The 23942-nt window shown below is 49.9% G+C and overlaps 1 protein-coding gene across 4 annotated transcripts; it reads right to left on the bottom strand.

Moving 5' to 3' along the window:
* Nucleotides 1-2246: 2246 nt before the first annotated feature.
* LOC144719001 (bestrophin-2-like) lies at nt 2247-23507 on the bottom strand. 4 transcript variants are annotated; one of them, XM_078594718.1, is made up of 11 exons: nt 23416-23507; nt 22365-22452; nt 13053-13209; nt 11887-11981; nt 10430-10663; nt 9240-9394; nt 7626-7703; nt 7272-7424; nt 5728-5808; nt 5064-5218; nt 2247-4248 (listed from the first exon to the last, which is right to left on the bottom strand). In XM_078594718.1, the coding sequence occupies exons 3-11, from the start codon at nt 13202-13204 to the stop codon at nt 3273-3275; spliced, it is 2079 nt and encodes a 692-aa protein (XP_078450844.1). In that variant the 5' UTR covers nt 13205-13209; nt 22365-22452; nt 23416-23507; the 3' UTR covers nt 2247-3272. The 4 variants fall into 4 exon arrangements, with proteins under 4 accessions (XP_078450844.1, XP_078450842.1, XP_078450840.1 ...); XM_078594716.1 differs by having other exon boundaries at nt 22365-22519; nt 23416-23487; XM_078594714.1 differs by lacking the exon at nt 23416-23507 and having other exon boundaries at nt 22365-23408.
* Between the last annotated feature and the right edge of the window lie 435 nt (nt 23508-23942).

The following is a 23942-nucleotide window of genomic DNA, read 5'->3' as shown; positions in this document are numbered from 1 at the left end:
GGCAGAGGGCTGCGACCGCGGCTCGGGAACCACGCACGCAACCGCCCGCCCCCTCCCTCCCGCTCTTCATCGATTTGGGGTCACGATGATTCAATTTGTCGGCTGGTTCCTTCGTTTTGCCCTGGTAGTGCACGGCGAATACACGCCTGTTGCAGGGTTTTCCGTGAATTGGTCGCGTAAAAAACGCGCAAATCAGAAATAACTCTTCCAAAAGCGCAATTCCCGATCGTGAGCGAAACGATTGACGTTAAAGAATCATCGCATGCCGAACGCCTACATTGTCACGTTCGTACAAGCCCAGTGGCTTTTTTGTGGATGTGAGATCGTAAAGCAGTACAGCAATTCGGCTGCTGCCCCATCCGCATATTTTAAGTGCCTTTTCTTCGCGCCTGTGGGTCGTCCCAGGACGTTCTTGTTTCAATTGTACGCACAATTAGATATTCCGTAACGAATTGGCCAAGCATCCTCAATGGGGACGTTAGGAGGCTCTCTTGAGTAAAGATTTAAAATGATGATAGTGTTGACATCATCAGGGACGCAGCCCCAGCCTGTAGCCCAACCCCCCTAACTTTGGCTTGGCAGAGTGGGTGGAAGGGGGGGGTTTCTGAACGTGCCTTTGAGTTGAGCACATTTTTATTTTACCTGTGAGAGAGAACAATTTGCACCAGCCTAGGCAGCGTATACTTTTTTATTTACAAGAAGCAATAAGTTGTGACGCAATGAAAGACACGAGTGAAAACATTGCTAAACGGGTGCACGCAAGGGTGTTGCAGATTACTTTGTCAAATCTGTAAATCTGTAACTGTTGTTCCGACATAGGTTCTGCAGAATTTGGTCACTCAAAACGTTTCATAACTGAATGTGCCAAAGGTATGTAGCAGTACAACAACAACAACAAACAATGAGAGATTTTCTTATAAATATAAAGTGTAGCTTTATTGCCGTAATTGAATTTAACGCGTGTTTTAATTTTCTAAATTGTGTAACGTTAAAACACAGCGGGCAGAAGGCGCTTCCCCATCCGTGTCCCTCCAGGGTATGACCTGGAATGAGAGGTCCCCCACGTATTGGTGTGGTGTGAGACGTTTCCCCCCGTTCCGTAATGAGCGAGATGTTTTGTGTTCGTGGGATGGTCCTGTGTCGTGATGGGTGAGATGTCCATCCAGTAATTCGTTTGAGATGTTCTTTCCTGCGCGCGTCGGCCGAGAGGGAGCAGCAACAAGGTAACGGGTGCCGTCGACAGGTGAGTGATCAGTCTTCCCTGGTGCTGCTCTGTGTGCACTGCCGTTGATCGCAACTGCCTTGAGCTTTAACATTCCGTTTTTCTTACAATGCAGTTGACCAAATAAACAAAAACATTCCAGAATCGTGCCTTTTCATGTTTTCTCGTGTTTCTGGCTCTTTTTTTTAATCACAGTTGATGTTACTCGTTATTTTCTCTCTGTGCAGCATTGGTTTGCCTCCGAGGAGAAAACGTCGGGTTTGTTTTTGTCAGGGCCCCAATCCCGGATCACTATTTAGGGCCCCTATTCCTCCGATGCTTGGTTTTCAGTGTGGGTCCCACCAATCGGTGCTTGCTCATCTCACGTGGTTCCAGCCCGGGTACGAGTTGGCGTCTTCACGCGGCCAAAAGTAACGAGCATTTTAGAATAACATAGCGAAACGGTTCCAAAATTTGGAGAGGAAAACCACCGATGCTATTTAGAGGAGAAATTTGCTCAACATGCGATGGAACACAGCTCGTCTCTCGTGCCGTAAGATTTTCTGCCGGAACATTCGACAGTGTGCGTCAATCTACCGGCACGCGTGCGCAAGGTTCAGCAGCGAGAACATCGTCACTGGGTGCGCGCATATCTACCTCGCGGCTGCCCGATGCCACCCAAAGGCTCAAACCTCCGTGCATTGGGGCCGTCCACAAATGACGTCACGCGATTTTGGACGATATTTGACCCACCCCCTCGTCACACGGCGTCACAAAAAGTCAGACCCCCCCCCTCAAATATGACGTCACAAAGCTCTGCACCCCCCAAAAAAATAAAACATGCTTCAAATCGCTTTAAACTATTGTCATTGTAGTGCGTATTTAATGTGGCGCTGCACTCTGATGTTGTAGGAGAAAATATTTATTAAAAAGTCTATTTAATTAAGAAGAACCTGTTGTCTATATTTATTCAATTTGCGCATTTTGATGTGACGTCACATTTCTCAACCCCCCCCCCCCTCGTCACAAATGTCTGACCCCCCCCCCCGCCCAGGTGCGTGACGTCATTTATGGACGGCCCCCTAGTGGTTTCCTTAAAAGCGAATGTGGATACAAAGTATGACCCCAACGATATCACCCTTACCTGCAACGCAATCTTGACGTTCTGTTTAAAAGGTAAAAAAAATAAAGTGGCTGCCTTTCTGTGCGAAGGTCAACCCCAAAGTTCAAGATCCACCCTGGCCGTGCCACACGTGTCGAGCCAGAGTCCTCCGTGCTCAAGCGCCGGGGTGGTGCTCGCAAGCGCCGGGGTGGTGCTCGCAACCGTTGGCGTCCCTGAGCCAGCGATGCAAATTCCACACTCCTATAGCTAGTGTCTCCATGATGACTGATGATAGACGAAACTGAACCCGGCAAGGATTTGAACTGCCAAGTTGAACGCCTTCACTGCAGTGTCACCAGGTTAGACATCGACATTTCATCCATAAATTTCAGTTACTGCCAAGGTAGTTTCAAGTAGTGTTTGTCAGTGAACGGAAAGTGTCTCTCATCTGAACTCTGTTCAGAGGCGACTGTGGTTGTCTGCAGACCGCTATGGGTATTGATCAATTCCATATACTATCAGCCCGATGGTTTTAACTGCCTACAATCAGCTGTGTTTATTAGCTTAATTTACAATAAACTACGGGTGTTATATTATTACACAATTCAGGCAGCTATGGGTGTTACTCGGGCCAACACTGTTGGCTGTGAGCACCTAAAGACAAAGATCCCCCTATAGCCTTAACAGACTACAGGAGCAAGTGCTGTTAAAGAGCACTTATGAAGGTCGGCACAGTACACTAGGAAGTGGGTAGCCTGCACCATGCCTTGCCGCCTTTGTCTCCCCAGTGGTGATGTTTACACACTGCACCAGGTACTCATTTGAGGCTTAATAGACCTAGGGGAGGCCCAGGACCGCTTCATATAATCATCACCGGTGTTGGCCGTGAGCGGGAATCGAGCTCGCGTCACCGGGTTCGTAGCACAGCGTGCTAACTGCTACGCTACTGTCAGCCCCGAGCAACCGTGTTCACAGGCCGTCGGGAATGTTGAAGATGCAGCTCCCGCTCGCCGAGGCCGCGGGTGCTCTCCCCGCGTCGTCGCGTTCCGCCCCCCCGAGTCGCCCACCCGGCACCACGCTCCGCCGCCTCCCGGCCTCCTCCTCCGTCACCACGAGCAGCGCCTGCAGTTCCAAAGGGGCATCATTGCCAGTGCGGCCACCACCGACAACGCCGCCACCGTCACCGCCGACATCAAACACCGTGGTCATCGTCAACATTTCCGACCACGGGAGGAGGAGGTCCGAGTCCTCCCCGTCCCTCCCACTACCGGCGACACCATCGCGTCGAGCGCCACAGCAAGACGACGCTGGCAACGTGGCGGGAGCTGCTAACCCCACGCCGGGACCCTCGTCAGAGTCCGCACTCAACAGAGGCCTCTGGCTCCCGTGCCCCGTGGAGACGCTGCTCTGGCTGTTAGTGCTGCTCTCCAACTTCGTTGCCTCGTGTTCCACATGCGGCTGCTGCTGCGGGTGCTGCTGCTGCTGTTCCAGAGGCTGAAGCGGAGGCAAAGGTGGCGGCGGCGCCAGCGACGGCCGCGGCGCTCCGCGCCGTCCGTCGGTATCCAGGCACGGCACGACGATGTCGGCCGCAATGGAGTCGGGCCGCTCGGTTCCGTCATCGGCGTCGACCCTGGGCACCGGCGTGACGTCCCTGGGCCCTTTTTCCCCGCAGCCGCAGCCGTTGCAATTGAGGGCCCCGTACTCGCCGGCCTCGTCGATGCCCGAGCTGGACGAGGCAATGCTGTCCATGCGCCGCACCAGGTTCATGCGGTGCGTGATCCTGGACGTCTGCACGCCCTGCGCGCCAACGCTGAAGAGCGGCGCCTGCGGTGGCGATGGCGCAGAGCCGCGGCTGTGGAGCAGCCGCTCCAGCAGCTGCGGCACTGGCATGCCTGGATCGGATAGCTGCTCCATCGGCTGAAACTCCATGTCGTCCTTGTGCATGCTGATGTGAGAGAGGAGGGAGAAAAGAGAGCAAGGGGACATTGTTGATTGTGTGGTTTAAAGGAGACCACGCATTAATAACGGGGGGTGGGGGGGTGTCAAATCTAGACAGAGGGGCGCCAAGATGGGAGGGCACACAAACGAGGTTGTAGTCTACCCAAAAACCAAAAACTCACAAAGCGTCCGTGTAAATAATGCTTCTGGCATACACCCTCCCTCCTCCCCCATGCTCCCCCTAATGTGTTCCATAGGGGTGATGGGGAGACGACCTGCCCCGTCTTTCCACCTCGCTTTAATTGCCGAGTCGACTGATTGCACGGTTTCTCCATCGTGGATCACTGAAACCACCAAACCTCAAAGTGAAGGGTCAAGAGGCCACTGCTAACAAGACCGTTTATGCCACTGTGCAACGGCCATGGATTCCTTCGGTGGTTTATTACACTGCGTTGGCAAACACAGACTTCTGCTTCGTTTTATAACTTGCCGTGTTTAAAGTCAGTGGTGAGAGTGGTGAGGTGTTTGTTTTTTTTATTTACCCTGGTGAAACATTCGACCATTTTCTATAACTTTGTCATTATCAGACCTGGACCTAATAGACCTTGGGGCCGGTGGTCAATTTGCATGAATTATCTCGACCAATATTTCCCCTTGGTTTGCAACATAAGTGAACCAAGGGGGAAATATTCCACTTCAGGAATGTTCTGCAACCTGCCACAGGCCTAAGTAGGCCTCAGGGCCTTGATTTGGGCCTGGCGAGGGAGCGAGTGGAAATGTGAGGGGGGGATGGCAGCAAGGGTCCACTGCTCTTGGCAGGACCTCATGTCGAACGCAGAGCCCAGGAAGGAAGGCTTGTGCAGAGTGGACATGGTGGCGGCGGTGTACGGAGGCCTCGGGTCGCTCGCGTTCCAGTACATGTCCCTCTGCAGCAGTGGAAGGTTCTGGTACATCTCGTCCACGGCCAGCATGGACACCTGTCGTGGGGCACGCCACAACAAGCAACTCGTCGCAACATGCTGGGGACCTTTACATCTCGTTTCCTTGGCACTCATTGCTATGGCTAATTAATTATGTATGCACCACCATACCCATTGTTTCCATTGTCGGCCCTAACACAGTAGAGTGTCCTGACCCACCCATACTGGGCATGTGAAAGAGAGCTTCAAGCCCGCAGAAGATGACATTTCAGAACTACTTTTGGATTCACTTTAATCGCAGCCAAAGGGGAGAACGCGCCAGAGATTGTATCCAATGTGGAGATGGGAGTGATGAGCGTGTGCGCAGAGTAGGACTGTGAAAGATGGCGAGGGCCTGGGGAATCCTTCATCCAGCAGTGAATTGATCATGGCTCATGATGATGATGATGATCGAATTTAGTAAATATGGCAAGTAATCAAATGCTGCATTTAATTTTTGTTGGGGGAGGGGCGGGTAAAAAGAGACGATGATGACGGATGGAACAGCCGAATTGTGCGGGAGAGACCTGGAGGTTGCGGTCGATGAGGAAGTTGGTTTCAAAGTCGTCGTCGTCCTCGCCGAAGGGGTTGATGAGCTGCTCCGCCACCTTCATGAGCACCGACCACGCACGACGGTGAATTCACACGCAACGGAGAACACGCGTTCATCAGGGAGGCCATTCTGGTAAATATGAATCATCTTATGATCCCCATCCCCCACCTCTCCCACCAACCCCTTGCAGAGATTCTGTAAATATTCACGATTTCAGTCACCATTCCTGACACGTTTGTGTCACCTTGTCTGTTGTTGTTCCTCCTTCTTTGTCTGATTTTGATTGCTCACCAATTGCATAAATGTAACAGCAACAACAAATTCAAAGTAATTTCTCTCTCGAAAGAACACCGACGAAGTGCTCGGCTATTTACAGCGCCGAGCTGGTGGTGGAAATTCCACTTTGCCATGAACAACCGCTTTTCACTTCCCGACAGAGTTCTCGTAATTTTATCGACATTGAAAGGACGTTGAGTCGAGTCAGTTCCCCCCCCCCCCCCCCCCCAACAAGATTTGAACTTGCAACCTTCGAACCTGCTGCCAGTTGCTCGCCCTACCGTGGAGCCAGGTGGCCGTTTGACGAAACATCAAAGCAATTGCTGTACGCAATTTCCATAACACCAAAACCCATCATTGTGCCCAATTCAAAGCACGTATCGTGTTGGAACCGATTCAGGTATATCGTGGTTTTACAAATAAAACATTGTTAACACGCCTCGTACATAATTACCAGTGCTGTTGTCATGATAAAAAGTATAACTGTTATCCTACTCTTTGGGTCTTTCGGTAAAGTCACATAGATAGCATTTTTTTTTTATCACGACGTTTCAATTGCAACACAAGCAATCGTCCCCAGGTGACATTTTTTCACCTGAGGACAATTGCTTGTGCTGCGATCGAAACGTCGTGATTTTTTATTATTCTATCTAAGTGACTTTACCGAAAGACCCAAACAGTATGAATTCCTGCAGTCACGAAAGCTTTAAGTCAAGATTTAACTGTTATCCTATTTGAGATGGTCACTCCCATTTTAGGAAAAATGTGGAATTTCCACCACTTTTTTTTACAAGGTAAGGCCCATTGAGCTTCATAGCTATTTTTCAAAAGTGACCTGGCTACAAATGATAGCTCAACGAAGTGGCTCATGTGAAAATTTATAGCAGCCAAATACTCTAAATTAATGTTTCTATATGTGGAGGGTGTGGAGGGTGTGGAGGGTAAAATCGAAGGCCCCAGATAGAAATCCACGCAACAGCGGGGAGAACATGAAAATTCCAAATATAAAGGCGTCAGGGTCAGGATCGAACCCACGACATCCTGTATACCAGGCGAAGTAGTTAAAATCTCGCCATCATGGTTTAGGGTCATCAATGTAGAGGAGCACCGCCCTATCGCTCGACTGAGCCGGGAGACACTTTGACTGTTGACTCATTGGACAAGGCCAACTCGGCGGAACAAAACGGCTCCTCAGCCGTGGGGTCGAGGGTTCAAATCCCGGGCAGCGTGCACGTCCCGAACCTTGAGCCAGCCGGCGTAGAAGAAGAACTGCAGGAGGGTGAAGACGGGGATGTAGAGGTCCATGTCGTGGCCCGGGTAGCCCTGCGCCGGGTCCAGGAACTGGCGGCCGATGAGGCAGGCGAGGAAGAAGCTGTACACTGCCACCGTGACCACCTGCAGCACCACACAGGTGAGTCAACTCGGCACCACACAGATGGTTCATTGTTGTACCACCACACCTGCACAGGCACCTTCCACCAGCACAGGTGAGGCATCGGCGCAACACACCGGCAAAGGTGAGACCATCATAGCACGAGACAGGGTGCATACACCACCCACTGCACCGGCAGGTCCACAGGAAACACCAGAGCACACCTGTGTGTAGACGAGAGGCACGCTGATCCAGTCGTAGTGAAACAGCATTCCACAGTTCCCCCGGTACACATTCATTTCCTGCGCAACACAGACGGGGTCGCCATCGGCAATAATCATCAGTAACCATCACCACCGCCATCATCATCATCGGCACTCCCGAGGACTCGTTCTATCAGACTGAGGGTCTCCTCTCATCTGTGCCACGTTTAACCACCACATTTATCCGGAAAAAAGTCTTTATGTTGGAGGAATCCGATGTTGCTACAAAGCTCTTTTTCACAGGTGTTCAGTCGGGGCAGGTCATAACGTTACAACAAAAAACAATACTAAAACACGATTAGAGTGCAAAGTATAAGCAAAGTAAGCAGATCACGAAACAAAATACGATTTTTTTAAATCTTACCAGGTAAAGTCCACCGAGCTATTAACTTATTTTTCAGAAACGACCTGGCCACAAATGGTATCCAAATGAGTGGCTGATCATGCAGGACACAACACTTCTCTTCCTCCTTTCTTCGCACTGCTCGACAGGGGAAATTCCCTCCATCGTCTCTCTTCCCAAAATACGATAACCTTGATCGATTCAGGTCGCGCGTTAGTTCCTATCGACTGTACCTGACATTGGATTCACTCGGTCCAAGCGTCACTGTTCCCATGGTCAGCTCAAGTGGGAATAGTTGTAGATCAACAGTTGGTTATTCTATGGGTAGACGGGCCCCTGTCACAATAATGTGAAATTTCCAGCACTGGCTCAGGGCTGACATTGGTCATTAGAGCCGACCAATGCTTTTTTGAACTGTGAGACTTCTTTGACTTTGAATTGACTCTATCGTTACAAAATAAACATATTTGCAGAATATGTCTACTTTGGTCGTACGACAAACACAACCAATGTCATTTGTATATTTTAACAACACTGCCTTGATATTTACTCAACACACCCCCGTCGCCCCTTCGCTAACTACGTTGTGAGTGAACCGGCCTATGCCACGCCCTCGTGCCCACGTAGGACCTTGAGTTGACCTCCAGGTGATATATACCGGCGAACCCCCTACGTGTGATTGTCGTGGTCCGCTGTGCGGGCGCTAGGTGGGTGAAAGGGATCAGGGGGTTAGGCCAATGGCGAACGATGATGGGAGCTAACATCAGTGCCTGGCGGGGCAAGGTGAAGCAAGACAGGGCAAGGCAGGGTGAGTCAAGACATGGCAAAACAAGATTAAACAGGGCAGGGCAAGATATTAAAAATGGGGCAAGACAGGACAGGACAAGGTAATGCAGGACAAGGCAAGGCAGGATAGGGTAGGACAGGGAAGGGGAGGTCACGTGAAGGCAGGACAGGGCAAGGCGGGTGCACGGCAGGGAAGGGGAGTTGGCGTCAAGGCAGGGTAGGGTAGGACAGGGCAGGGTAGGGCAGGGCAGGGTAGGGCAGGGCAGAGTAGGGTAGGGTAGGGCAGGGCAGGGTAGGGCAGGGCAGAGTAGGGCAGGGCAGAGTAGGGCAGGGTAGGGCATGGTAGGGCAGGGTAGGGCATGGTAGGGCAGGGTAGGGCATGGTAGGCTAAGACAGGGCAGGGTAGGGCAAGGCAGGTGCAGGACAGAGAGGGGAGAGGTCCTCACATCGAGCAGCAGCTTGAGCGCGACGTCATCGCGAACCCGACCCTCGGCCCGTGCCTGCGCCGCCAGGCTGGAGAGCCATACGCACGGCACCCAGTACTTGTTGTAGGAGCAGCGCAGACCGTCGAACCGCTTGCGCTCATCCCGCGTCATGAAACCTGCACGGAGATGACACGGACGCACCAGGCCGGCATGGTGTGACCGTTAGCGCGGTGGAGGGCACCCGGCATGGCAGTTGAAACAATAGTGCGAGTTTCTTAGCCCTTTCCTGTTCCGATGACGTACGCACGTGCCGATGACGTACGTGTACATCATTCAAACGAAACCGGAAGAAAAGCGAAACTAAAATAACTTTATCGGTACCGAGGCTCCCACAAGTGCATGCGGGAGGGCGTGTGGCACACTTTGGCGCCGGCGATCATAATGTGTGGTCATATCACTACAGTTTTCTGCAGTGAGTACAATGTCTTTAAAAATGGCACTATGCCTGTAAGCAAATTTAACGCTGAGCCACTTCCACGTTTTGAGATTCAAAGGTGAACGGGACCCACACCCTGCAACTTGCAGATGTCTCGGAATGGGAAAGGGTTAAAATCCGCCCCCCCCCACCCCCGCTTGTCCACCTGGCAGTATAAGTAGGTAAAAACACAGTTTAGTCGATATTCAGGTCATATACGGTGGGATAAAGTATAGGTACTCCTACATCTTTCGAGAGGAGATGAAGCGACCACCCATTCAAAGAGAAAGAGAGAGTAGTGGTGGTGGGGATGGTACCAGGGAGATATGTGGTCGTATGAAGAGGAGAATAGGATTTGTTCAAATACTTGATTAAGGCAACAATGCAGACAAACATACGAAGTCTAGACTCGGGACCAGCAGAAGACAAGAAGCAACCGCCCAAGGGAAGAAAGCAGACGACCACCCTTTCGAGCAGAGGTGGACATGTGGGTGTCCGCTCAATGTGGAGAAGCAGAGGAGATGAAGCGGTCACCCACCGAGAGAGAAAGTCTAGTGATAGTACGATAGAGAGACGAGTGTAAGCTCTCATTCAAGGACTTGACTAAAGCCAGAAATGCAGACAACCAAAGGAGTTCTAGACCCGGGACCAGCAGAAGACGAGAAGCAACCGCCCGAGAGAAGAGAGCGGACGACCAGCCTCTCGAGCAGATGTGGACGCGAGGGAGTCCACCCACCGGCTTCAACGACGTGGTCCATGGTGGGGAACCGCTTGTAGACGGCCGTGCTGACGGAGCGCAGGATGAGCAGCGCCGACAGGTTGGCGTAGCGCATGAGCGTGCGGCGCAGGAGGCGGCCACGCTCGTCCACGCCGTGCACCGTGCCCGCCACGGCACACATGAGCCGGTCCGGCGTGGGGATGCTGGTGTACTGGCTCCACCAGCGTGACACCACGAGCGCCACGTAGAAACCTGCGCCGCCCCCGTCCAGCAGAGACAGGGAGAGGCACGGGGAGGTTACGACTTGGGTCTCTTTCTCACTCTCTCGCAACTCTTCAAGCGAGTCCAGGGATAATTTCAGCCGTCAGATGCGCGAGCAGGTTCGACAACAAGAGCATCAACAATAACAAGACGGTACCCCGATTACGCAACGCGGAATGCCGTTGCCAAATACCGCAAATGATCTCTGAAATGAGATGCGATTTAATTCAACGCAAAAATGTGACTGGCCCGGTGACTTCTGGGTCGAGCTGGCGCAACACGGGCGCAGGTGCTGTGGGTGCCGTGGGTATCCGCACGAGACGCGCGATAAATCTCGCACAAAAACCACAGTATTTACGAGCCAGTTTTCCTTCCTTCAGCTGTATGAAATTGATTCGTTTTATTTGTTTACGTGGGCAATAAAAATAGAACCCTTAAATACTGTACATGGTAACGTACGGACAGCAGCATCAGTATTCGGCCAGTAGTCGCGTAGATTGAATGTCACTGTTGTGCGAAGAACTGAAATCGAATCAATAGCCAACGAGGAGGGAGACCGCCCCCCCCCCCCCCCAAGCTTCTAAGGTGTGGGCTGTGGCCCTGGTCTGCACCCACACAGTGAGCAGTACAAGACGACTGCTGCACGTTTCTCTTTCAAAAAGAGACACCAAGTTGCAAAGTTTTAAACTATTTCAAAACTCATCTAAACCATTTTTAGTTTTACCAGGCAAGGCCCACTGAGCTGTACAGCTCTTTTTCAGAAGCGACCTGGCCACAAATAACAACCCAACTCAGCGGTTTATATCGTGTGGAAATGTATAGTAACCAAACACTCTAAATGCATGTTGATTCTAAATGTGGAGGGAAAAACCAGAAGGCCCGGAGAAAAATCCACGCGACCACGCGGAGAGTGAGAACATGCAAACTCCAAATATGCAGCAGGTGTCAGGGTTGGGATCAAACCCACCACTTGCTGCATACCAGGTGAGGTAGTTAACATTTCGCCACTACGGCGCACCCAGTAGAGTAAACAAGTGTAGCAGACAAAACAAGTTCACAATTACATGGCGCGACTGCCAAAAAAGTCAACGATTTCTCTGCATTTGGTCGCAAAGGTACGGGAGCTACGTAACTGGGGGGGGGGGGGGGGGGGGGGTAGCAAGGGGGGGGGGTTAGCGGGGGGTGGGGGATTGGTGTGGGCCGCGTGTGCGCACCGAGCACGAACGACACGGGGATGAGGTTGGCGTAGTTGTTGCAGTAGAGAGAGAGTTTCTCAAACAGCCGCTTCTGATCCTCGCTCAGAGCAAACCTGCACGTTCACACAACGACAACAACCGCGACATGAACCACAAACGGCAGCGGCAACAACAAACAGCTGCCCCCACTAGCACCACCTCCATTACCGCAACCATTAACCACCACAGCCACCAACCCAACAACCGCCACAAACTACCATTAACCACTATCGTTCCTATCATCACCACTACGACCCCATTAACCACCGCCAACCACCCCCACCACCATCAACCACCATGACCATGTACCCACATTGCATTCAGACTTTTCCATGTGATTCATTGTGGGTCTGTGTTCACTTTTAAGATCCCACCATTTCCGTCCAGTGCTTTCTGAGCTGCATTGGCTTCCGGTTGCTGAATGAATACATCCTAAGGTCGCACTCATTACACACGAAGTGCTTGCCACAAATGAACCACAATACCTTGCTGATTTCGTCAAGATGTATAAACCATCACGCAAACTCCGGTCATCCTCGTAGCAGCTTTGGGGTAGCCATCGAAGAAGATGGTCACCGCATCGAGCGCTTTCAGATGCGCTTCTGTGGCCGTCTGGAACGCTCTTCCTTCCAATATTAATAAGGCACTGGAGCTATGCACTTTTAAATCTGGACTGGAAACTAATTTCTTTCGGACTGCTTTTTTGTTTTTTGTGTTTAGTTTGTTGTCCTTCCCCCACACCTCCAATTAGCACGGTTGGCTACGTATGGTGCGAAAGAAGTTCAACATATATATACACACTGCCCACAAAATGGTACCTATTTTATCGACCCGTGTTAGATGCTGTGCCGTGCCACCTCCTGACCAGAATTGTAACTCGCAACGCTCCAATTGAGGGAGCTGCACGCTCCGACCACAACCCCAAGCAGTTTATCTGAAATGTCGCGACCAGCCCAGGCCTCACCAACGATCTCTAAGTGGCGCGAGGAGTTGAGGCTGGGTAAGTAGTCACCTGTAGGTGATGCCGAGTCACCTGTAGCTGAGGCCAAGCGACGAGTCACCTGTAGGTGATGCCGAGTCACCTGTAGGTGATGCCGAGTCACCTGTACGTGAGGCCGAGTCACCTGGATGCGAGGCCAAGTCACCTGTATGTGAGGCTGAGCGCGGCGTACATCATGAAGTAGATGGAGAACTCGCGGTACAGCAGCTTGTAGATGCTACCGCGCCATTGCAGCAGAAGCTTCGAGAAGCCACACAGTCGCGCGTTCGCGACCCGGTTCGTGTACGTCACCGTCATCGCTGCTGGAGTGGGGCGGGGGCGAAGGGAGGGGGGGGGAGGAGATGGGGACAGAGGGGATGTGGGGGATATGGGGGTGAGATGTGTCTCATAATGGATCTGTTATGTCCCAAGAGTGAAATCTTACATTTGGAGAAAAATTAATCCTTCTATCATAACACTCTCTGCCTGAGGCAGAAATATGGTGAGGAGTGCAGTTCCTGGGGTCACCAGCATGACAAAAGCAAAACACATAAAATAAAGTACAGCATTGCAGCCAGCAAATAGAAATCAGTGCAAAAACAACTGCATCATCATGGGACCTCCTTTGCCAGTATTAAATTATGATAATAGGTTTGTCCCTTTTCTGGCAATAAAACAGGCATTAAGATGTCCTTTTGGCGCCAAAAGGCGCCAAAAGGCATCCTCTGGTCTAACACTGTTTGAGACTAGGCTCTAAAGAAAGCTGTCTCTGGTGTGGACCAATCAGCTTCAAAGACAATGCATCATCTACTACCAGAGTATGTTTTTTTGTTTGCATGTTCACCACAAGTATATGTGGTTAATGCAGAGATGATTCCTTGCAAAGGTTTCAATTTGGTGTTTTAACATCTTAACACCTGTGTTATTGCCAGAAAAGGGAAAAACATATTATCAACAACTGCACCGCATGAGAAATCGAAAATGTTGCACAAACGTAAAGCAATATTAAATATTAAATTCCCTGTAGCGCATTTCGCCTTGGGCAAATTATTTTTAGGCTGCTTATAAAACAATTGCAAAATACAGCAACAGACACAATGAACTCAAAGAGGGTGACTATTGTATAGATATCCCTGGATTTACCAACCCAGCGGTGGCAAGATGTTAACTACCTCACCTGGTACGCAGAAGGTCGTTGATTTGATCCCAACATGATACCTGTATATTTATAGTTTGCATGTCCTCTCTCCCCGTGGTTTTTTCTCCGGGCCCTCCCGGTTTTTTTCTCCACATTTAGAGTCGACATGCGTTTAGAGTATTTGGCTGCTATAAATTCCCACGTGATAAGCCTCTTTGTTGAGCTATCATTTGTGACCTGGTCGCATCAGTGGACCTTACCTGGTAAAATAAAATGGTTTAGTTTGGTTTTATGAACGTTTGGTGTACTAAATTTCACGTTAACGCAATTGACAAATTATGAACACTTTTCGATTAACGAAACCATCGTCATACGTTGTTACGGTCTGTTCTGGATGACCACGGTCGTACACTAGAGAGATTTTAATTATCCATTTGTGCATCATCATCGGCTATGGTTTGTGAATTATATTGATGTGCGTTCATCTGTGTTAGTTGTGTCCGTGTGTGGGTAAGCGTGCATGTTAGTGTGTCAGTGTTAGTGAGGGAGAGTGTAGCCCGCATGCCCACCCACTGCATGCCCAAGTAGCTTCTGTTCAGCCGGATATATGGGGCTAAACGGGCACGGCACGGGCTAGAGAAGAGATGGACTAATGTAGAGTTTGTTGGACTTGCTGATGACTCGTAACAGCAGTGTCAAAATCGGCCTCTGTGTTGGAGGTTCGTTAAGGATGCTGCCGGGCAGTTGGAAATAGTCGCCCTACAACAACAACGGAGGGCAGTGGAGCGACGCTCACAAGTAGTGCAGCAGATTTGCGGCTAAAATGCAGAGATAGCACGGTGGGGAGCACAGGTGGTGCATCTGCCAGTCTTTTCAGCCAGTCAACCCATGGCACCTGGGTCTGTTCCGTGACCTGCCAGTGGGCCTTCGACACTTCACGTGGCCTCAAAGTGCACCTAGCATGGCACAAACGCCAAGGTCATGTCACCGCCACTTAGTGGTGAACGGCGGTTGTTGTTGTAAGTGCATGTTAGTGACTGAATGTGGGTGTTTGTATGTTCGATCGCTGCTCACAGCCAACATCAGTGGTGAATATCTGAACCAGTCCTGGGCCTCTCCTAGGTCGACTCAGCTTGAAACGAGTAGCTGCTGCAGTGTGTAAACATTAGCACTGGAGAAACAAAGGTGGTTCTGGCCACACCACCACCTCGTGCTGGCCTTCATAGGTGCTCGCTAGCAATCTTGTGTAGGTCACATGAGACCTTTGTCTTGTTCGTGACTTGGTATGTTCGTGTGTTGGCTAATTTGTATTCGTGAGTATTATAATATATGTTAGAAAATGTGTGTTAGTATTATTATGAGTGTATTTTTGCAACTTAGTGACTGTTAGTACGAGTGAATATTAGTGACTGTGTAAGTTAGCGAGTATGTGACTGTGTGTAAGAGAGAGGCAATTCATCGTGGAATGTGAGTGCACGTGTTGGAAAGAGCACGCGTTTGTTAGTTATCGGCTGCGGTATGCTTGTGTGAGCCTTTTTATTGTGCTTGCTTGTGTGTAAGGAAACAAAGGCGTTCGGGCGTGCCTCTGGCTACACCACATCCTCACAGCGTGTGCGTGTTGTACCCTACACACTCTCAAGGCCATCCCACAAACAGGCAAATCAGTCCGTGAATAATAATGGGAACCATTTCCTGGGCTGGGTGACGATGGCATCACCACGACAATTAAAGTTCAAAACGGGAGCTTAATTGGGATTGAAGTGGCTTTCCTGCGCTAATCCTGGGTGTGAGGTCACAACACTGGCCGATAAAGCTTTTGTAACGCACGACGGCATACACGTGCACAGGTCTGTTCTCCTGTCACGGCGTGTTTTCATAACGAAAATTGGATGTAATGCGATTAATGTATTCGGGAACACGTTTTCTATAACGTGGATGCGAATTGGATATAACGCGATTGAGTGAACAGAACTACGTCGTGCGACAAGGAATATGCGGTTGTGCGGCTGCCTCGGCGTAGCATCACACAAGGCGGGATGCTGCTGGATACTTCCAGATGCTACCCACGCAGCTCGGTCTATGTTCAGCCTTCGTACGCTTCTCACGTGTTATCGTGGACTGTGCTTTACCCCCTATATTATAACGCGCTTTTTCCATAACGCGGTGTTCTTCAGGAACGCAACTGCCGCGTTATAGGAGAACAAACTGGACTGTATACACGAACATCCCTATTGTCAATCCACTGCTGGATGAGGGCCGATACACACGCCGTGGGGTTATTTGACCATACTTCGCCGCGCTGGTCAGTGCAGGCGGTGCAAACTCCACCGGGGCCCCAAGGCCAGGGCCCATACCAACAACGTTACAGAATGAGAATACTGTTTGTATTCATACTGGAAGAATCTGATGAGCTATAAAGCTCTTTTTCACAGATGTGAACAACAAACAATAACAAAAACACGATAGGAGTGCAAAGTATAGAAAAAGCAAGCAAATAGATTGTTTTTATACGATGAAATGTAACTTTGTATTTTACCAGGTAAAGCCCACTGAGATATTCGCTTCTTTTTCAAAAGCCACCTGGCCACAAATCATATCTCAACGAAGTGGATCATTGATGTGCAGCGTTGTGGGATGCTGTTGCATAAATTACGCTATATAAAATGAAATTGTTATTATTATTATTATGTAGGAGGATATAAGTGGGAGCATAGAAGCAACTATTAACTACGGATTTTACTTTGGCCACGTAGTCGCACAGCAGACTACATAGCACCTGGTAAACATGGTGGTTGTAAATCCAAACACTATCTAGGCTCAAAGCTGCCGAGCTTCCAAGATCTGACGAGATCGGGCCCATTCGAGGTCCCAGGGCAATACAGGGAAGCATTCACAGCGAATCACTTGGTGATGATGCTGCTGCTTTGGCAGTTGTGCACAAGCGCAATAAACAATACACACTCGTTAATAACATTGTGGCCTTTTAAATATCATTTATCGTAGGTGACGTTTTGGGCAATGGCCCTTCACAGCACGTGATTTTGTTGTTGTTATCCATAACAGTGTTGACATGGATCTCTGCTGCGAGACGGGAGAGGTGGCACTGCCCGGGTTGGTTCATGATGGCCGTGTCACTGTCAGAAACAGCTAGCAACCACTGAGAACCTGAGTTCCAATCCTGGTTTCAGCCGCCCGCGATGAAACCGGATTTTCCAGTGTTGCGATTTGATGGTCTCATCACAGTCACTCGCGACTGCACACAAAATAAATCCGCATTTGTATATTTTTTTTATTATTACGACTGTGAACTTTGTTTTTAACCCGTGGTTACGCCACGGTAAGGGGAACAGAGTCGAGGTTATAATGAATGGATATACAAGCATGAGGAACGCGAAAGGGAAGAGAGAGGATGTGAAATATTTTTTATTACATTTTTGTAAGTAAGGAGAAAGAGGATGGAAGGGCACGGAGATGTGGGTGAAAAGGGTCAGGCGAGATGGCAGAGAGGAAGATGCCGGCCTCGACGCTGCTGCACAGATGAGCAGCGTCTGTTTTCACAGAGGGCAGGGGGAGAGCAGTGCTGTTTAGAGTGCGAGTGGCCACACAGCAGTGGGTTACGGGAAAGCTTGAGCAGATTGTTTTTGATAAAAGATTACTCGACCCCCCTCCCATACTCAATGGCTGAATTCATCAGGCCCAATCTCAGCACTGGAGCATCGGAGTTACAAGCTCAGAGACAAGGAAGAGGAATGCACCACGTGCATGTGGGGTCAATTCCGAAACCTTAGAGCAGTCTTAAATACCTGAGTCGAGAACGGCAATAATCTGGCCAACCCCCCTTCCCCTAACAAAATCCTTTCCTCGCCTCCTCCGATGAGTCCGGTATGCCTAATACAGTCGATGTCCCTGTGAATACCGTCCAGAACTTCAGGATGTTGCAATGTAATGACTGTATGATGCGAGGGAGGATGTGGAATAAAACATATTTTATCTACATAAAAAAAAGATTACTCGAGGTCTGACATTTCAAAATGTTCGGTTTGACTGGCATGCGACGAACACTCTCTGCAAGGCATGCAAGAATGTGTGCTCCGAGTGAGCTTCAGGGACCAATGGAGCAAACAGCTTGATGAGCTCTCGACATGTGTGACACACTGTGGTGTACTGCTCGCCACGAGAACTGCGAACGCGAATGGGTTCGTCTCGCGAAAGCGTGACGTCAATGGATTGGAATCTAATTGGAGAACAAAATCAGACCCCGAGTTGTAACACGAGCATTGCGTGAGATTTATTAGCAGCGGTGTGAGGCCAGACTGAGGCAATACAGTACTATACTGTGCAGGCTAGTTTCTGAATAATATAATATGAAGGTAGACCTAACGACGACATGAGATTGGTGCAAGAAAGATGTTGGCACGAGACAGAGGAAAGTGGAAACAAATGACGAAATGTGCAGTGGACACCTACGAGCTGTCTACCCATGGATCGTGATGATGATGATGACATCAAGTAAATAACTATATCGTTCGTCACGCTCGTGACATGCGATAGGCAGGTGGCCGACGCGTCAGACTTAGAGCTCGGTGATGCCGGAACGAGTCAGTGTCTCCCTCCTCGAAGGAGCGGTGCTCATGTATGTTGAACTTCTTTCTCACCGAACGTTGCCAACCATGCTAATCAGAGGTGCGGGGGTGGGGGAAGAAGAATAAAATAAACACAAAAAGCAGTTCTAAAAGAAATTAGTTTTCAGTCTAGATTTTAAAGTGGATAGCTCCAGTGGCTTCCTAATATCGGAAGAGCGTTCCAGACGGCCGCAGAAAACGCATCTGAAAGCACGCGATGCAGTGGCCGTCTTTGTTCGATGGTTATCCAAAAGCCACGACGAGAATGACCGGAGTTCGCGTGATCGTTTATCCTCCTTGACAATATCATCAAGGTATTGTGGTTCATTTGTGGTAATTACTTTGTGTCGTCCTCCATTGGCCCACGGCGGAAATTCCACATTGTCATGATAGGGGCAATGCCATCCAGAGAACGTCCGTTGTTGACTTTCCACAATTTGGTACTCGTTTTGTCTACCCCATTGCGGATGATACTGCAATACATATTGTCTTATTACGTGTTTGCGTTTGTGATTGTGTGAACATGGGTGAATGTATGTCTGTGTATGCTGACATGCATGTCCGAGTGCCTATATATACTGAATTTGCGCGTGTGCTCTGCGCGTTCAATTCCTCGCCACGACTAAGATCAATTGTGAGTAGTGTCATATCTAAACCTACCAAGGGGGGTCCTTACACTCGGTGTGCGGTGCCGACAAGAAAAAAGAAAAGCTTTGGCGGGATGCAAGGCCGTAGCCATGGAGTCAACATTGGGGGGGACCAAATCTTCCGGCGGGTCTGGGGTCCCCCCTCAGAAAAAAAAAATCTGAATTTGAAAACGAATTTCCTGCCTAAAATATTTGAAAAATTCACTAACACATAGGATGGACTTTATTTATTATTTTTTTACAATAATGTCTAGCAGTGTATTGTATTACATTGCTCTGTTTTTTTTTACCTTTTCTTGTGTCATTGTATGTAATGGCAGAGATTAGGGATTAATAAAGTACAACCATAACCACAATCATATAAACAGAAATCTATAGCAATATATCGGGGGGGGGGGTCATTTTTAGCATATTTGAATATTATATTATAATTACGGCCTCGGCAAGATGACAGGGTGGGCTGAGCGTTATTTTCTCACAACCGGCATTTGCCTCGCTGCAGCACTTGCTGCAGCAGTGATCGCGCAGGGCTAGACGGCCACGACGCTTGGTCGGGGGTCTTTGTCGTCAAGTGAGCGAGCCCCATCCTGATCCAACCAGCCTCGACTCGCCAACTCCGGGCCGGAGCGGTGGAAGAAGCTTGCCCCGCGAATGCAGTGGATTCGCCATCCCTGCGTTCGACTAAGAGCTTCTCGAAAATGATTGCTGTGATTAACACTGTGGGGTTTCGTTGGCTTTAGAGTGTGCGCATTAAAACAAAAAGTGATTGACGCTCAAACTTGGTGTTGACTGGTTTAAGACAATAGCATGACAATGGGGCGCGTGCGTTTGAAAGTGGAGTGCGCGTGCGTGCTGTGTGTGATCTCGCCAAGAGCACTTAACGCAAACGGCACGTGTTGGCTACACGCGGGGATCTTTGTCTTTGTGTGTGTTGTGGGGAGCGGTAAGTGTAGTGGTTAGCGCTACGCCGCGCTAGGAACCCCAGCGAACCCAAGTTCGAGACCCGCTCACGGCCAACATCAGTGACGATTATCTGAACCGGTCCTGGGCCTCCCCTAGGTCGACTCAGCCTCAAATAGTACCTGGTGCAATGTGTAAACATCGCCACTAGGGAGACAAAGGCGGCCGGGCGTGGTGTTGGCTACCCACCCCCTCGTGTGCCGTGCCTGCCTTTATAGGGGCTAGCTAACAGCACTTGTCCTAAAAGTAGACTCGGTCTAATACGGGGGATATTTGTCCTTGTATGTGTAATAGGGCTGACCGATTAATCGATTTCAAATCGAAATCGCAATTTGAAACAATGCGATTAGCAAATTGCAAAGGCTGCGATTTTATGCGCGTCTTAATTTATTTAACTTAACAATTGTTCTATGTTTGATTGTTCTATTGCAATTAACATATTTGAATATATACATGTTGGAAGCAATTAATATATTTTAAGTTATCATCCTTGCATTAGAATATATAGAGGAGTTCATATTTTTCATGGTATCGTGTGGTAATGCTCCATCACATGTTTGAAATCTATTACACAGTGAATATTGAACTGAAGCTTGAATAAAAAAAAATTAATCGCAAATCAAATCGCAATATCTGTCAGAAAAAAAGCAATTAGCTATTTCCCCAAAATAGTTCAGCCCTAATGTGTAATAGGTGTTCGCAAACAGTCTTAAAAGCTATGGGGGGGGTTATGTTTTTTTGTTTGTTCGAGTGTTAAACCCAGCGACCTGAGTTCGATTCCCGGAACACGGCTACCATCAGTGGCGAGTTGATAACCCCAACTCAGCTCAACATCAGGAGCAGTCGCTATGCAAGGGCCAAGCACGGGGAGACAAAGGCGGCCTGGCGTGAAGCTAATTGACCAACATCAGCCCCGTTGTGCGCGCCGTGCTGCCTTAAGAGGTGCTCGCTAACTGTGGTTGCCCGAACTTGCTGTGCAATGATTTTTTTCTTTTGTTAACGCTTCGCGGTGGCCCTTGCTTCTTGTGTCGGTACGAAATGAAGTTGTCAACGACAGAACATGCTGAGAATAGATTAGACTCACAAAGACAAAGATCCCCCGTGTAGCCTTAAACTTGTTGGGGCAAGGCCAGCACCACGCCCGACCGCCTTCGTCTCCCCCCGGTGACGATGTTTATACACCGCACCAGTAACTCGTTTGAGGCTGAGCCGACCTAGGGGAGGGCCCTGGGACCGGTTCAAGATATTCGCCGCTGGTGTTGGTGGCCGTGAGATAAGAAATCGAACTCGGGGTAACCGCTTACACCACCGCGCCACACAAAGACAAAGATCCCCCGTATAGCCTTAGCAGACTGGAGGGGCAAGTGCTGTTAGCGAGCCCCTATAAAGGTCGGCACGGCACACGAGGGGGTGGGTAGCCAACACCACGCCCGGCCGCCTTTGTCTCCCTAGTGGCGATGTTTACACATAGCACCAGGTACTAATTTGAGGCTGAGTCGACCTAGGGGAGGCCTAGGACCGGTTCAGATAATCGTCACTGATGTTGGCCGTGAGCGGGAATCGAACCCGGGTCTCCAGGTTCGTAGCGCAGCGTAGCGCTAACCACTACACCACCGCTCCCCACCGCCCCCACAACTAACACGCTCTCAAACTCCACACAAACTCCAAACTAAAAACTCCCCCACATAACCTTCACAGCCTGTTGTTGGCGGTAAGTAGTCAGCGAGCACCTATTTAGACAGCCGGTACGGTACACGAGAAGGTGGTGGATCAGGCCGCACCAACCACCCAGCCCGGCCACCTTTGTCTCCCCACGTGCACGTACAGTCTAACACGACACCACATCCCGGCACTTTCAAACTCCCCACGAAGACGGAGAAGCTCGCAATTATGGAACTTTGGTGGGGGTTCTTTTTTTCGAAACCGATACAAATCTGTAGTTACATTACAGAACTCTGTACCCCCGTGTAGGCTTCCACCACGGGTCAAAAGACAACAAATCGTTCAACGTCCCCCCCCTCTGCCTCTCGCATGACTCAGAAGCACGCGAAATCCGCGGTCACCGCATGGAAGATGTGATGATGACGATGATGATCGCGGGAGCGGCTCACCTGTCCGTTGTCTTTGTCTCTCCTTCGGGTACGAGGAAACATCCGCACGTGTGGTGTGGCTCCTTGCCCTGTGTGTGTGTGGTTGAGACTGGATGGAGCGAGGCTGGTGAGATCAGGTATACTCGGGAGACACGTGGCTCTTACTCCGGGGTAGGCTGGGGGATGGTGCGATTAGTGATGCGACGTAATATTGGGTAAACGCACAGACATTTCGATAAACACGAGACAAAAGTGGCTTAGCGCCACGCCCGACCCGCACCTCGGTACAGATTTAAGGCCGAGTCGATCTAGGGGAGGACCGGTGCAGATAATCGTTACCGGTTGTTGGCCGTGAGCGGGGATTTAAACTCGGGTAGCTGAGTACGTGGGCACGTAGCGCAACGCGCCACCCACTCACCCACTACATATGCATACACCGACACACGTACAACTATACTCCTACACACATACAGATAGATATACACATGGAGACGCATACAGCCACAGTACACGCACAAACGATTACAAATTCCCACACACGAGAGAGAGAGCAATGCTCGCAATACGCCAAACAACCCTGCTAAAAATCTGCTGGCTTACAAACACATTGGATTTGGTAGACAAAGACAAACACACACACACACGCGCATGATCCCACAGACCGCCAGACAGACACTCTCATATAGCGTATACTCTCACACACACAAAGATCCCCGGTATAACCTTAACAGACTGTCGGAGCAAGTGCTGTTTAGCGAACACCTATGAAGGTCGGCACGGCACACGAGGGGGTGGGTGGCCAGCACCCACGCTCGACCGCCTTTGTCTCCCTAGTGGCAATGTTTACACACCGCACTCGGTACTCATTTGAGGCTGAGTCGACCTAGGGGAGGCCCAGGACCGGTTCAGATAATCATCACTGGTGTTGGGAATCGAACTCGGGTGGTCGGTTCCGTGGCGCAGCGCGCGAACAACTACACTACGGCTCCCCAACAATACTTACACATACAGTACACTGTCACATACAATCTAACACACATGCATACCGACACATAGACTCGCGCACACGCACCTCTGGAGAGACAAAGCGAAAACAAGACCGGCGAGTGATCCAGCCAAGCCAGACTGCGGCTGTTATTTCAATGCAACCACTGAACCATCCACTCAAACCCACCCATTCACCAACTAATTCACCCACCCACTCACCCACCTATTCACAGAAACATCCACACCCCCCTACCTTTAATACACACACACACACATCCCTATTCATCCACGAATTCAAGCACAATTGACAACAACTCAACAAGTTCGCCTTAAAAGGGAAGTTATATAATCGACGTTTCGGGAAATTGCCCTTTTGTGTTGAGTTTTTATTTTATTTTCGCGTATTCACCACTGCCAACGCAGGGTACCCGATAATGAAGTCACCCACCAACTCCCCCACTAATTCATTCACGCAACATTTAATTCGCCTATCCACCCACTCACGCACCCATCATACTCCGTACGCCGTCCACACAGCTCCATTGTTGGGATTCGTGTGATTTGTGGTGGGGCGTAGGTTGATTTACGTGATTGTATAATCCACAAAAGTTT

Source organism: Lampetra planeri, chromosome 5 (assembly GCF_965212315.1).
Source record: "Lampetra planeri chromosome 5, kcLamPlan1.2.h2, whole genome shotgun sequence".
Classification (NCBI taxonomy): domain Eukaryota; kingdom Metazoa; phylum Chordata; class Hyperoartia; order Petromyzontiformes; family Petromyzontidae; genus Lampetra; species Lampetra planeri.
This window is presented reverse-complemented; position numbering and strand designations above follow the sequence as displayed.

Excerpts from the sequence above, each read along its gene's own strand:
- LOC144719001 (XM_078594718.1), bottom strand. The coding sequence starts at position 13,204 with ATGACGGTGACGTACACGAACCGGGTCGCGAACGCGCGACTGTGTGGC. Across the intron at positions 7,425-7,625 it reads TGCCTCTCGTCTACACACAG|GTGGTCACGGTGGCAGTGTA; the intron begins GTGTGCTCTGGT and ends GTGGTGCTGCAG. Across the intron at positions 4,249-5,063 it reads GGCTCTGCGTTCGACATGAG|CATGCACAAGGACGACATGG; the intron begins GTCCTGCCAAGA and ends CTCTCACATCAG.